General features: G+C 61.2%; 1 protein-coding gene across 4 annotated transcripts in view; it reads right to left on the bottom strand.

Moving 5' to 3' along the window:
• COL20A1 (collagen type XX alpha 1 chain) overlaps positions 1-14,566 on the bottom strand; it is a 35,001-nt gene that overhangs the window by 13,351 nt on the left and 7,084 nt on the right. For 3 of the 4 annotated variants that reach the window (XM_017515696.2, XM_037733897.1, XM_037733895.1), the window contains exons 4-22: positions 11,604-11,747; positions 11,149-11,307; positions 9,776-9,934; positions 9,376-9,495; positions 8,745-8,909; positions 7,938-8,102; positions 7,518-7,675; positions 6,945-7,074; positions 5,971-6,113; positions 5,759-5,882; positions 5,452-5,591; positions 5,031-5,160; positions 4,663-4,805; positions 4,368-4,500; positions 3,669-3,817; positions 3,381-3,510; positions 2,713-2,751; positions 1,345-1,483; positions 80-84 (exon numbers count right to left, since the gene is read on the bottom strand). In XM_017515696.2, coding sequence (XP_017371185.2) covers positions 80-84; positions 1,345-1,483; positions 2,713-2,751; positions 3,381-3,510; positions 3,669-3,817; positions 4,368-4,500; positions 4,663-4,805; positions 5,031-5,160; positions 5,452-5,591; positions 5,759-5,882; positions 5,971-6,113; positions 6,945-7,074; positions 7,518-7,675; positions 7,938-8,102; positions 8,745-8,909; positions 9,376-9,495; positions 9,776-9,934; positions 11,149-11,307; positions 11,604-11,747 — 2,475 coding nt within the window. The remainder of the gene's footprint in view (positions 1-79; positions 85-1,344; positions 1,484-2,712; positions 2,752-3,380; positions 3,511-3,668; positions 3,818-4,367; positions 4,501-4,662; positions 4,806-5,030; positions 5,161-5,451; positions 5,592-5,758; positions 5,883-5,970; positions 6,114-6,944; positions 7,075-7,517; positions 7,676-7,937; positions 8,103-8,744; positions 8,910-9,375; positions 9,496-9,775; positions 9,935-11,148; positions 11,308-11,603; positions 11,748-14,566) is intronic. The other variant, XM_037733896.1, reaches the window with a different exon arrangement.

The raw sequence follows: 14,566 nt of genomic DNA, 5'->3' as shown, positions 1-14,566 counted from the left end.
TGGGGGAGGGGTGGATGTCACCGGGGGAGGGTTGGGGCAGGGGTGGATGTCACCGTGGCAGGGTTGAGGAAGGGGTGGATGTCACTGTGGGAGGGTTGCGTGGGGAGGCGCATGAGCAGACTCCGGGGCGGCTAAGCCTGGCAGGACAAGCTGCTCACCCAGCCCCAGCCCTAGTCCCTGAAGCTGCTCTGAAGGTCATGGTGGACCCCTGCACCTTCCCAGCTGCAGACTGAGCATGGAGGCCGTTGGCTCCCTGAGAGCCTGCCCTGGTGGAACTACAGAGCTGAGAGTCTATGAGTCCACACTGGGGGTTCCCTGCCTCGGCTTCCCCATGAGTAACATGGGGTACCAGAAGGATAGAATCCCCTCCCACTGAATGCAGAGGGTTCAACGGAAGTACTCGGAGGCGCCAGGGGCATCCACATAGCCCAGGGTCATCCCAGGTCACGTCCTAGATGACCGCAGCAAAGGCTCACCAACACCAGCACTCCCGGAGGCCCCCGTGAGGGTGAGGGTGTGCCGGCCCAGGACACCCTGCAGGAGGGTCCCGGGGTCACAGAAAGGCAGCTCTGCTTTTGGGAGCAGCTCCTGAGACTCACGCTCATTGGCGCTGCCCAGCGGGTCCTCACCAGTGCCCAGGCGCCTGCCCCCGTGCCCGGCTAAGTTTGCTTATTTGCTTGCTTGTTTGTAGAGACGGGGTCTTGCTACATTGCCCAGGCAAGTTCCAACCTCCAGGCCTCAAGCGAGTCTCCTGACTCGGCCTCCGCAGCAGCTGGGCCTACAGACGTGTACCCACACCTGGCTTTCCCCTCTATCATCTAAAACATTTTAACTTAAAGCGTCACGCCGCGTGCGTCACAGCTCAGGGTCTGGATTGACGACCCCTGTAAATAAAGCAGGGTGGACGTGAGGAAGCAGGAATCATCTCAAGTCTCGTGCAGAGCTGTTCAAAAGCCACTGCTTCCCACAAATCCAGCTGCTGGCAGATCCGTCTCACCGCGGCGGGTGGGAGAAAGGGCTGCTCACAGGAGACCAGCCTGGGGCGCTGGCATGTCTGATGAGTCCTCGGCCCACGCAGGAAATGCATCCACACTTGGTGGAAAAGTATGGCGAGGGCTGGCCTCACTCTGCCCGAGGAGATTTTACTAATTTTAAAACGTGAATTTCTGAAGTGCGAGTTCTGGGGTGAGTCTGCTAGTCACTGACGTAGCTTTTAAAGGCTGGGGCACTGTCCTGTCCCACAGCCTCCAGGGGTCTCCTGCCCGCACGCACCCCAGGCCCTGCTCATCTTCAGCGGCCCTGGCATATGCGGTTCCAGCTCCCCGCCAGCCCTTGCCCTCGCACCTGACCCGTCTTGTCAGCTGGGCGTCCTTGAAGAGCGTGAAGGTCGGGGTCCCACCAAAGGCAGAGGGCTCCATGGCCACGCCTCGGATGGAAGCATAAGCCTTCTCCACCAGGCCGAAGGTCACCATCAGGTCAAACCCTGGGGGACACGGTGTGGGAGAGGGCACTGAGGGACTCAGAGACGGCAGGGGAGGGAGGGAGAGGCAGGAGCGGGGGCTCAAGAGGGGCCCAGGGGCTGCAGCGTGGAGGGAGGGAGGGGCTGACGGAGCCAGATGAGTGGGTGGGAAGTCAGCACAGGGGCTGGGGGTGGGCAGGGGTCTGCTGCAGTCCCTGGGCTGGGCACTGCCCCCACCCCCTCCTCAAGGGAATCCAACACCCTGAGAGGGCCTCCCCCAGGCTGCCCTGGGAAATCACTGGGCCAAACACCCAGCTTTGGAGACCCAGCGATGGACAGGATGAAAGCCCAGCCCCCGACCAGGAGCCCCACCGCCCACCTCCACCCACGCTCCCCAATAAGCACAGTGCACGGAGTCCCCAGCCCTCCCAGGGTCACTCTTCTCTCCGAGAAAGACTCTGCCCGTGAGTTCCCCTTTGCTGGCACACAGAGTGCCCGGCTCGCTCCATCCACACTGCCTGGGGGCCCGTGATGGCCCCATTCCCTGGTGAGCCCCACCACGCAGAGCCACCCACCACCTGCAAAGCCCCTGCTCCATCTCCAGCACTAACTGGTACAAAGCGAAGGGTGAAATCCTATTCACACAGCTGCTTATCAGCGCTGCCAGCAGGCCTGGGCAGGAGGCGGCAGGGGCTGCAGCCCCTTCCAAGGCCTGTTTCAAGTTAGCAGCCAATGTCCCCACTGTCTCCACCGGCCCCACCGGCCCCGCCGTCCTGGCTTGTCCCTGCTGCAGGCTCAGAGCAGCTGCAGCCCTGCAGGCTCAGCGCCCGCAGCACCCGCAGCGCCCCACCCTCTGCACTGTCCCCTGCCTCGAGCCATCCACCTCTCAGCCCCTCTCTGGGAAGGGCCTCATTCTCAGGCGACTCAGATGAGGACCCGGGTTCGGCACCTCAACCCGTCTCCAGTCAACAGAGACCGTGGAATGGGGCCAGAAAGGACCCAGGGCCCCCAGCATTGCCTTGGCTCTGCTGGGTCCTGGCCGTGACCTTGGATAAGCTTCAGTTCCCTCAGTGAGAAGCAGGAAGAACCACCGCCCAGCAAGCCACAGGGACATCTGTGGAGGCGCAAACCCGCCCAGACGTCCTCCAACTGCACTACCGTGGGGCCCCAGGTCACGACACCCTTGGCCCCTACGCCCAGGAAGAGCCCGAGAGACCAAGGCGGGCAGGTCAGGGAGGGAGCACAGGACCCACCTGGGAGGGAGCCGTTGGGGCGGAGGGCCGGGCAGGTTGCTGAGAGGAGATGGGGTAGATGTGAGGGGGCAGCCTGGCCCTCATGCCTGACTGACCGCTGGGGAGGGGCCACTTCCTGGATGATGGCCCAGCCTGTGGTCCTCAGGTGGCACTGTGCTATGTCCCATCTGCCACCCACGCCGTGGCCTCAGGCCTGTGGTCCCAACACCTCCCAGACAAGGAAGGAAACAAGGATGGTCCTATCACCTCTGGGATCTCACTGAGTGAGCAGCTGCCCCCACTGTCCCCAAGAAGACAGCCTGTGGGGGCCTGGGGCCACATCAGGTGTCCCACAGGGTGTGGTACTCTTTGAGGGTACTGGTCACCCAGGGGAGCCCTGAACTGGCAGGGCCAGGGAGATGGGGCACGTGTGTCCTGGGGACAGGGAGATGCCTGATATGTGGGTGGGCCTGGGGGCACGTGTGTCCTGGAGGCAGGGAGATGCCTGGTGTGAGGGCAGGCGTGGGGGCACGTGTGTCCTACGGGCAGGGAGATGGGCTTGTTCCAAGGCAGGTCCTCGGAAGCCTTCATGGGCAGAGAAGACAGGAAGGAGCACCCCTGATGGGAGAAGCCCCTCTCCCCTGGCTGGGGCTGGGGCTACCTGGGTCTGGGGTCTGGTGCCCACTCACCCGTCTGGCCCGTGGCAGACACAGCCTCACTCTTGCCTGCCGTGTAGACGGCTGACACCAGGACCCTGTACTTGGTGGCTGCCTGCAGGTCGGGGAGCGTCACGTGGTTCCTGGGTCCCGGCACAGACACCTGGGAGAAGGAGGGGGCCTGGTCCCTGCCTCCTGGGCAACTCTGCTTGTCCACGTGGCTCTGCTGCCTCCCTCGGGTCCGCCTCTGCAGACAGCATGACCATGCCCCTTCCAGGAGGCCCCATGAGGGTGGTGGCTTCAGGCTCTACCAACACTCACAGATTTCTCAGGTCCTGAGCCAGAGGCGGGCGCATAGGTGAGCTGGTAGCAGAGCACGGGTCCACGAGGGGGTGTCCAGCTGACCTGCAGGCTGTCAGGGGTCTCCGAGGCCAGGGCCAGGTTGGAGGGGGGGCTCCTGTTCACCGTGGCTGACGGAGAGCACGAGCTGTGTGGGGCTCAGATCCCTCCAGAACGGAGGCGCCAGCGGCCAGAGGACCAGCCACCCAGCCCCTACCCTGCTGTGCGCCCTGTCCCCACCATGCCATGCCACACCCACACCCCTGCCACAGCCACGCCACACCCCACCACTCCCCACCCCACCATGCCACACCCATGCCACACCCCACCCACTCCCCACCCCACCACGCCACACCCAGGCCACACCACACCCAGACCACACTCCTGCCACACCACACTCCTGCCAGGGCCCCCACCACACCCCCCAACCAGGGCTGCTGCCTGGGCTGCCCTTCGAGACACTACATGGTTTGTACACTCAGCCACTGGGGAACACGTGTCCCCATGTGGACTCAAGGAAGCCCTGCGGACTCCAGTGACCAGGCCCAGGTCGGGGCTCTGGGAGCCTGCCTGCCAGCAGTTCTGGGAGTCCTGGACCTGTGGAGCGGGTGAGTCGGGGTCCCCCAGGGCCATCCCTGCCCCACCCCACACCCGGCAGAGGGGAAGCGGAGGGGCACCTACAGGGGGCATAGCGGAGGGACACAGGGTCGCTGCGGGCCCCGTCCCTGTAGTAGGCCAGGATGGTGACATCGTATTCCACGTGCCTCCCCAGGCCAGGCAGGACAGCTGAGCCGAGGTTCCCTGGGACAGAGATCTAGGGAGAGAAGAGCCCAGGGTCATCGGGTGCAACGGGGTCCTTAGGCTGGGGGAGCCGGCGCACAGACAGGTACACAGACAGGCGGGCACACACAAGGCTCTGAGCCCTGGACGAGGGCCTATGGGGAGCGCCTCTGAGGGAGAAGCCCACCCCGCCCACCTCGTGAGCCTTGCCCTCTCCCAGGGGCGTCCACTTGATCTGGTACACGAGGACGCCAGACGGGGCTGCGGCCACCCACGACAGCCGGACCTCGTCCCCTGGCAGTTCCGTCATGGACAGCTGGCTGGGGCTGGGCACTTTCTCTGAAGGAAGTGGAGACAGAGGCTGGGGTGCAGCCCCTGAGCCTGGGCGCCTCAGAGGAGGGGCAGCCACACCCAGGAAAACCTATCACACCCGTCCGGGTGCCCGTCCCCACCTGGCTCAGCCCTGGTCCAGAGCAGGCACCCAAAACACTTGATGTGAACTGTCCAGCAGGGCAGAAGGAGGCAGGACCCCGCTGGACCCCAGCCCGACCTCTCCCCACTCACTGGTGGTGACCCGGCTGGTCAGCGTGGAGGAGTCACCTCCAGGGTAGAGGCAGGTGACGCGGACGGTGTAGGTGGTGGAGGAAGAGAGGGGCCCCAGCGTGGCTGAGGTGGCGTTCCCAGGAGCCTCTGTCTGTAGTGGTTAGGTGGGAGACGTGGCGGGTGCAGCAGGTGCCTGGAGCCCTTGCTGGGTAGAGACCCAGGCCGGGCACAGAACTGCAGGATGGCCTGCTGGGTGGGGCCTCCCCCGCCTGGCCCCCCACGGCCCCCACACCTGCATCTGCCCCACAGCAGGTGCCTGCGCTGTGCCTCGTGGCGGCCGTGGTTTTAAGCGTGTTATTTGATGGCTGGATCCACCCCATGCCTGCTGACAGGGCCCTGTGGTACCTCGAGGCACTCGGGCCCTGGCGAGCTCTGCTCTCACCTGCCCCGAGTGTCTGCCCTCGCTGGAGATGTAGGTTACCCTGACCAGGCGCACGGGCCTGGGGGCGCGCTCCCAGAACACTCGCACTGAGTCATGGCTCACGTCCGAAAAGCTCAGGTGTCTCGGGGGGGCCGGGGGGGCTGCAGAGCACAGCAGAGGCTCAAGGGCAGCACGCGGCCTCCATGGATGGGGCAGGGGTGGGCAGTGGCTGGGACCAAGGGGCCTGAGGCCCCCCACGCCATGGAAGGCTGAGGAACCTGATGAGGCACCTGCCCCGTGGGCAGGCAGCCGGGATCAGGGCACTCACGCGTCCTGACGTGGATGCCCCGGGCCTCGCTGGCCTCCAGGCCCCGCAGGCTCTGCACCGAGACCTCATAGTCCCTGCCCGGCTCCAGGCCATCCAGCAGCACCTCGGGCCGCCCCACCTGCACCTGCAGAGGCATGACTGGGTACTCCCATCCAGGCCGGCCCCAGCCCCTCTGCTGCACTCCCCTGCTTCCCCACCCCGGCCCAGCTCACCTTTCTCTCCTCCTCCTCCCCCTTCGGGGAGGCAGACAGCTGCACCAGGTAGTGGGTGGCCCCCGCCGAGGGCTGCCAGGTGAGGTGGGCGGTTCTGGGCGTCAATGCGGCCAGGGTCAGCGCCCGGGGCGGAGGCAGAGGTGCTGGGGGCCGTGAGGGGGCACTTTAGGAAGGGAGCCCACAGAGAGATCACACCACACACACGAGTGGCGGGGGCGGCCACCACGCAGTAGACACGTGGGATTTGAAGTGGTGCCTCTCAGGCTCCACCCTGGGCCGAGTTTGTGGCTCAAGCTCTGGGGACACAAAGCCACCCTGTAGGTTTGTGTAAGGCCATCTGCCTTGAGGCCATGGCAGGAACATGGCCTCCAGGGGTAAGAAGGGCCTCGGGAAACAGCCAGACACCAAAGGCCACCCGGTGTGACTTCACCTTCGCGAAACATCCGGGACAGGCCCATCCAGAGACAGAAGCCGGGCTTGAGGTTGCCAGAGCTGGGCGGGGCAGAGGGGAAGGAGCTTAGGGGTGCAGGGGTTCCTCTGGGGGGCGAAATGACCTAAGATGAACTGTGGCTGTGGCACTGGGCCGTGCACTTGGAATGGGTAGACGGTGCGACGTGTAAATCACATCTCAACAAAGCTACTGCAGCAGAGCTCACGGCGGTCCCCGGGGGTCCAAGAACCCAGTGAGCTTCGCCACATTCTGGGGGCCAAGCATCGGGGAACTCCATACACAGTGTGGACAGGAAGCAGGCTGGGCTGTGGTTATGGTTGAGGTGGGGACACAAACGGTCTGGCACTGAGGGTCAGAGGGGCCCAGTGACAGCCTTGGTCACACAGTAAGCTGGGGATGGTGCCAACTGTGAGTAGTTAAGACCCAGGCTGCTGGTTACACTGCCCTGGGTGCCAGGCTCCAAGGGGCAGCCGAGAGTGGGCCTCCCACCCTGAACCTGGCCCCCCCCCTGGCTCCCACCTACCTGTGGTCGCCAAGCCCTGCAGGCCCTCACCGACCCCGCCCTCGTAGACAGGGAGCACGGAGACCAGGTACTCTGTGCGTGAGGTCAGGTTGTGCAGCTCTGTGGAGGTGGCCGGCCCTTCCACCACCACCTGGAACAGAGTGGGCGAGGAGGGAGGCAGGAAGGGGGTGCGCCGGGGGCTGGGGTCAGGCAGGAACTCCATCAGCTGGGGTGTGGGTGTGGCGAGGGCCCACAGGGTGCCCCCTTCCCGCAGGCCCAGACTCCCGGTACCTATGAGAGTGGCACCAGGCACGGCGTGGGCAACCCATTACAATCGATCAATCGATCGATCAGTCAAACGGAGAAGCCGCTCTGAGTCCGGCCCCATCCCCAGTGCCCCGGAACATCCTCTGCGCTGCCCTCCTCAGCCTCCAGATGCAGCTCTGTCGTGAGTCCCTCGGCCGCCAGCCCCTCGCCATCCCCCATCGCCTGAACCCAGTTATTTGTGGGCCTCTATTCCCGGCCTCCCCTCGGCTCCTCAGACCTCACGACCTGGAGGACCTGCCCGGGGAGCCTACAGACTGGCCGTCTCACCTCCCTGGGGGTGCCACCTCTGGAGGCCTGCCACACAATCAGATACTTGAGGGGCGGCCGCGGGGCCGGAGTCCAGGACAGGCGGACGCTGGAGGAGGTCACCTGGGTCAGGACCAGGCTGGTGGGGGCAGGGAGGGTGTCCAGGGCGGGAGCCGCCGCTGCTGGGGTGGTGGGTAGGGGCGGGGGTCAGCGCTGCGGGCGGCTGCGTCCACACTCCCCCTGGCGGCCACTCACAGGAGAGACAGGAAAGCTGTTCCCGGCCCCTCCCAGGGCAGATGTTGGGGGGCTGCAGACCCCTCAGAGCCACAAGAACCAGACTCAAGTACCACATGGGAGCCACAGCACCCCCCCCACCCTCTGCCCAAGCGGCCAGGTGGGGCTGGCGGGGCTGCAGCCTGTATGGGCAACCCTGCCTCTCACCTGGACCCCGCCACAGGCCCCCACGCTGGAGCCTCTGGCAGATGAGGCGGCTAAGCAGGCCGGCCAGCATGCCAAGCTGCGGGAAGCCTAGCACGTTGTGGACGGTGATGTCCTGTGGTGGGGACGCCAGGAGCCTCAGCTCCGCCTCATCTGCGTTCTTCACACCTGCTCGTGAGGATGAAGGTGAGTCGGCCTGCACGGGGGTCACCCGATGGGGCCACCACAGCGGGGGCCGGGTCTCCGTGGAGACTGGGCCAGAGGAGAAGAGGCCAACGGCTACACTCCTCGGCCCACCGCCACCCGAGTGCTGGGCCAGGTGCTCCCGAGGGGTTGGGGGCATCAAGGAAGGGTCTCTGCCCCCAGGACTCCTGCCTCAACATCTGCAGTTTCCCCCCCACAGGACGGAGTTGATTCTCCCATGAGTCCCTGGCCCTGGAGGGTGCCAGGAAGCTCCTCGCCAGGGGACAGCAGGCGGGAGTTGCCAGGCACAGGGACGGTGGCCAGCGGGGGCAGCCCGGGCTCCTGGGTGAATATCACACCAGGGAGCTTCAGGCCACGAGGGCGGGGCGGGGGGGTTCTACGGAGGCAGCAGGCAGCAGGAGATTGAAAAGGAGCAGCCACGCCCACGCTGCCCACCTGCACCGTTGCCGCTGAGTGCCAGGCAGTGCCTGGCTCTGCGTGCAGCCTGTGCTGTGGACGCAGAAGCTGAGCTCAGAACCAGGAGTCTGATGCCAGCTCCCAGCTGTCACCCAAGCCCAACCTGGCTGTAACAGTCCACCCCAGGGCCAGGGGCCACACGGTGCTCACCCACGGCAAAGATGATCACACCCAGGTCTTTGAGGGCACGGGCAGCGGTGTGCACATCGTCCTGCGACTTGCCGTCCGTCACCAGAATCACCACCTTGGCCGCCTCTGGACGCATGCCGGCCGCCGGCTGCAGGTTCTGTCCCAGCACGTGGGTCAGGGCCAGGCCTTGGGAGCAGCGGGAATAAAGTGACAGGCAGCTGCCAGCGTCCCCTCCGGGTGCTTGGCTGGCAGCAACCGCACCGCAGAGGCGCTCCTCTCCTTCCTTGCAGGCTGCCAGGAGGCCGGGCGGCAGCTCGAGGGGGCAGGGAGAGCCTGCCTGTGCAGAGGCCCCCAGAGGGGCCCCAATCCCCCAGTCGGGCCCTATCTGCAGGTAAGCAGCCAGACGGGGCCGGTGTGGTCCCAGCCAGAGTGTTGGTGGAACAGAGGAGCCGTGCCCTGGATGTGGGCCCTCGCTTCCATTGAAGGTAAACAGGGGGGTGACCATGCCCTTTACAAAGGTGCGGATGGGGCTGGATTTATACACAAGCTTCTGGGGTCTGGGGGGCTGCAGAAGGAGGTCTGCCTCAGGACGGGGTGGGTGGCGGGCCTGGCCGTATCTGTTCCCCCCTCAGGACTGCGGGCTGGGCCGTACCTGTGAATGTGTTCCCCCCCTTGTAGTGGAGGTGGTGCACGGCTGCCAGCACCTGCTCCTTGGTCCCGAGGGAGTTCAGGTCCCACTCGGTCTGGGCATCTCCACTGTACTGTGTCAGGCCTAGGGGCAGGGGTGTGGCTCGGGCTGAATGTCCAGGGAGCTGCACACGCCTCTGCAGCTTCCCCGGGCCAGAGCAGCCAGTCCCCAGGGAGATGCCGCTACAGAGTCAAGGCCTCCACATGGAGTGGCCCCAAACACCTCACACGCAGCAGGCGCCCTGTCCCCCAAGGTGGGAGCCCTGGCTGCTGTGGGGACCCCCACAGGTCACAGCCCACACCGGGCAGCCAGAGTTGTGGGGACCATGCCAGGGAGGGGTAGGAGGCGGGCGGCCAGAACCCACCTACTTGGACCTTATCCCGCCCGATTTCAAAGGGCGCGATGACGCTGGCCAGGAAGTCCTTGATCTGCTGGAAGTGACTGTGGCCGATGCTCCAGGACCCGTCCACCAGGAAGACCATGTCAGCAGGCGTGGGGGGCAGGCAGTGAAACTGGGGGGCAGCTGGGACGGCAGGGAGCGGGCAAGGTGCTAGGTGAGGCCCATCACTGGTCCAAGACCCCCAAACTGCTCCAGGCCTGGTCCCAGCCCCCAGATCACCTTCCCTGGGGCTCCGGCCACAGGAGTGAGTCGGGCTGGGCCCAGTATTGGGGAAAAGGACCGCAAGATCCTCGGGCCCCACCAGATTAGACAGCGCTGCGCAGATCCTGCTTCGAGGTCCGCCACGGCTAACATGAGGCCCCCTGGTGCTCGGGCACCTCCATCCTCCATGACCCTGGTAGCCACTGCACACCCAGACACCAAGCCAGATTGCCACCGGGTGCAAACCGGGCAGAGAGGAGAGGGTGGGCACTGCAGACAGCTCCAGCAGGGCCACCGTGAGCACTGCCCTGGCAGTGCTGTGGAGGCAAAGCCCTCGCCCCCGGTCTGGTGCTCCCCAGAGTTTTGCACAGATAGTGACAGATAGGGCGTGCCCCAGAGCCAGGGCCAGACCCCTAGCAGATGGCTGAACAAGGCCAGCAGCCATCAGAGTGGGCCCCCCTCGGGGCCGACAGAAGAAGCTCAGCTGGTCTGAGGCCTACACAGGTGGGGACACTTCCCTGGGGGTGCCTGAGTCCAGGGGAGACAGCAGGGCCCAGCACCCTGGGGGGAGGACAGCACCAGACTGAAGGACCCTTCTGGAGGGGACACGCCCAAGTCTAAAGAGGAGGACACTTCCTTCAGTTCCAAGCCTGACAGGGGAAGGCAGAATCCTGCCTCTGAGGACCCTAATCTGATGGAGGAGACAAAGTCAGGCCCTTCCAGCTCTGTGGGGAAGCGCAGCCTCGCCTGCAGGGGCCTCATGGGCAGACACAGTGCACTGCCCCCGTCTGTGCCCACCCCTTACCCAGCTTCTCTTCTGTCCTGGTGTGGTTCTGCCTCTCCCTCCAGGGCCCCTGGACCAGCTCTGCTCCTCCTGATCCCATTCCTGGGGGAGCATGACCCACTCCTTTCACCCCCCAGACCCAGGCTGGAGGCTCCCAGAGGGGTCAAAGGTCGTGGGACCACATGCTCCCAGTGGCCTGGCTTGAGTGAAGCCAGGAGCGTGGCAGCCTTAGGTTAAAGCTGGAGAGTGTGTGGTCAGGCACGAGGAGGAACTTCCCGGCCTCATGGTGAGAAATGTGAGAAACCAAAGATCACTCCTCCCCGAGACTTACTCTCTCTCCAACTCGACCCACCAGGAGTGGGCGGATCCCGGCTTGGCTCGAAGGCAACTCGGGGCTCCGAAGCCTGCTCGGGGCCTGGGGTCCCCACGAGGGAGGGGGTGGGCTCTGGGGCTTCAGAGCTGAGGCTCCTCTGGCTGCTCCTGTCCAGGGAGCTACTCTTCAGTTCCTCAACTGCAGGGAGAAGCAAGGGACGGTTGGGGTGGGAGTGGAGGGCAGGGTGCACCGGGGAGCTGCAGACACACCCCATCAAGGGCACATCTGTGGGTACTGAGGGCCCCCAGACCCTGGGAGGCACCAAAAGGTGTCAGGGGCAAGGCAGCCTTGCTGATGAGTCAGCCCAGAGCTGCTTCACACACACCCACCCCTGGGGCTGGAACGCAGCCTGGAGGAGGGTGGGACACTGGCCTGGTAGACGGTGGGACCCAGCCCAGAGGAGCAGGTACCCAGCTGGCGGAAGGCAGACTTACTCACAAACTCCCTCCGAGCCAGCAGGACGCGCCCGGAGCCCATGAGCTCGAAGATCTGCAAGGTGTAGCCCTTGGAGGGGCTCAGGCCCCCCACCGTGGCCTTGGGGGTCTTGGTGGTCAGTATCACCTCCTGTTCCGAGTCGCCTGGGTGGGGGTGGGGACAGCTTTAGAGGCCAAGGTGGGCACACACACGTGTGTGCGTCTGTCATGCGGGGAGTGGATTCCTCTTGGCTCCTCCTCACCCCAGCTCCTCCCCTTGAGGCCAGAGAGAGAGAAGGGGAGGTTCTGATGGAAGAGACGCAGGCTCCTGGTAATAAAGTGAGAGGAATGGGTCCTGGTGGCAGTGAGAAGATTCACTTACTAAACCTGTCTGGAGGAATCGGTCACGTGGTGAGGTGAGAACCCATAAACCCTCAGAGACACTGTCCAGGTATGATGAAGGGGCTGGCCAGGGAGGGGATGGTGACCCCAGGGGCCAGGCCCCGCCCCCTCCCACAGGCCCCATCCTGCCCACAGGCCCCGCCCCCTCCCACAGGCCCCATCCTGCCCACAGGCCCCGCCCCCTCGCACAGGCCCCACCCCTCCCGCAGGCCCCGCCCCCTCCCGCAGGCCCCATCCTATGTGCTGCACAGACCCACCAGCTGAAATATTTTCTGCTGTGTGACTCCATGATTCTAAAGTTTGGGCTGGATTTTCAAGTGTGAAAAGCAAACATGATTTTAAAAGGGACACTGTCATATTCTCGGAGGAAAGAGCAAGAAGAAATGACCTGAAGCGGAGCTCAGGGGGTGGGAGTCAGACCCAAGGGGGCACTTTGAGCACGGGGTGATTCTCTGGGTCTCAAATGCCAGGATGAACACAGCTAAATATTCAATGATAGTACTGAAACATTCTAAATTTGGGAGCTGCTCACGGCAGTGGGTTCCCTTTGAGTCTTTTCTTTTAGAAAAACATACTGAAATATTTACAGACAGTGTCATATCACGTCTGGGATTTGTTTTAAGATAATACAGAATGTAGAGGGGTCAGGGAGAGGGACGGAAAACAATACTGGCCACACGCTGACAGTCGCTGAAAGCTACATTATGAAAACATGAGGCTTCATTACACAATGCTGTCTTTTGCATATGTTTAAGTTTTTCCATTAAAAAATCAGCTCAAAGGAAGACAAGAAAGCAGAGAATAAAAATGTATAACAAGTATAACAAAAAAGGAAGATCATACATATAAACGCAAATATATCATTAATTTCATTAAATATAAATGGAAAAAATCTTTTAATAAAAAGACCGTCACACTGGACAAAAACAATGCCCAAGTATACGCAGCTTAGAGGACACGTCTGAAATGACGGGTAAAACAAAGGTAAACAGCAAAAGAAGGAAAAAGCGATTCAACGCAAACACAGCTCAGATACAAGAAACAGGGACAACGAAGAGCATTTCAGCCTGAAAAAGGTCCGCCCCACCAGGAAGACACAGCAATTCTAAGTGTGCATGCGCCCAGCGACAGAGCCTCAACACATAACACAGAGAGCAGTGTGACAAGCACAGGACAGACAGATCTGGGATGACAGGGGGATGTAAAATACTTTTGTCAGTCAGGGATAAGATGAGCAGACCCAAAACACACTAACTATATAAAGGTCTGAACGATAAGGTAAATAACTTAATTAGAAAACTAGACCGAACAACTGAAAATTACATATATTTTCAAAGTCACAGGGAACACTGACAAAAATTGATTACATACTGGGCCATAAAACGAGGTACGTTTTTGTTTTTTCTTTGAGATGAAGTCTCGCTCTGTCACCCAGGCTGGAGTTCAGTGGCACGATGTCAGCTCAGTGCAACCTGCAACTCCCCGGCTCATGTGATTCTCCTGCCTCAGTCTCCCAAGTAGCTGGGATTACAGGCACGCACCACCACACCCAGCTGATTTTTGTATTTTTAGTAGAGACGGGGTTTCACCATGTTGGCCAGGCTGGTCTCAAACTCCCATCCTCAAGTGATCCGCCTGCCTTGGCCTCCCAAAGTGCTGGGATTACAGGCACGAGCCACTGCACCCGGCCAGCAAGGAACTTTCCAAAGGACTGGAAGCATATTGTACATTTCTGGTCATAATGCAAATAAGGAAGAAATCCAAAACAAAAAGTAGGTAGAAAATCCCCCATGTTTTAAAACTAAGAAATCTACTTCTAAGTAGCCTATGGGTCAAATAAAAATGTCACGACAAAAATCAGTAGATATTTTTAACTGAATGATAATGAAAACTCTGTGTATCAAAATGCAGCTAGAGCTACTGCTTACAGGAAAATTTAATAGTTAACTTCAGATCTTATAAACGCAGGGCAGAAAATCAACAAACTTCGGCATCCACCTTAAGGAGTTACAGCAGAAAGTTGAACACAAAGAGAGAAAAAGGAATAGAAACAAGAAATTAATGAAATAAAAAACAAACGTAACATCAAGAACAGACCAACCGAGCCCAAAGGTGTTTCATTAAAAGACTAACAAGACAGATAAACTTCCCGATTGCTCTTTGAAAGCAGAGAGAAGATTCAGTCAATAACGGGAATGAAAAGGGCTGTAACTACAGTCTATGGGAAAGCATGAACAACGTCACACCAACTCATCAGGACATTTACAGAAAATGCAAGTTCCCATTCAAAAGCTAACTTACCAAAACTGACAAAAATTTTAAAAATCTGAGTAGTCCTATTTCTGCTAAGGAAATTGAATCTATTATTTCAAGTGTTCACATGTGTGTGTTCACAAGTGTGCACGCACACACACACACACACACACCCCAAAAGCCCGGAAGTCAGAGCCAGTGAATTCCAGCAAACATTTAAGGAAAAAAATACCACCACCATTACACAAACTCTCCCAGAAAATGGAATAAGAGGAATCCTTCCCCACCTCATCTTACGAGGTTTAAAGCTATACCAAACTCAAAAAGGA

This window comes from Cebus imitator, unplaced genomic scaffold, assembly GCF_001604975.1.
Source record: "Cebus imitator isolate Cc_AM_T3 unplaced genomic scaffold, Cebus_imitator-1.0 Scaffold555, whole genome shotgun sequence".
NCBI lineage: Eukaryota > Metazoa > Chordata > Mammalia > Primates > Cebidae > Cebus > Cebus imitator.
This window is presented reverse-complemented; position numbering and strand designations above follow the sequence as displayed.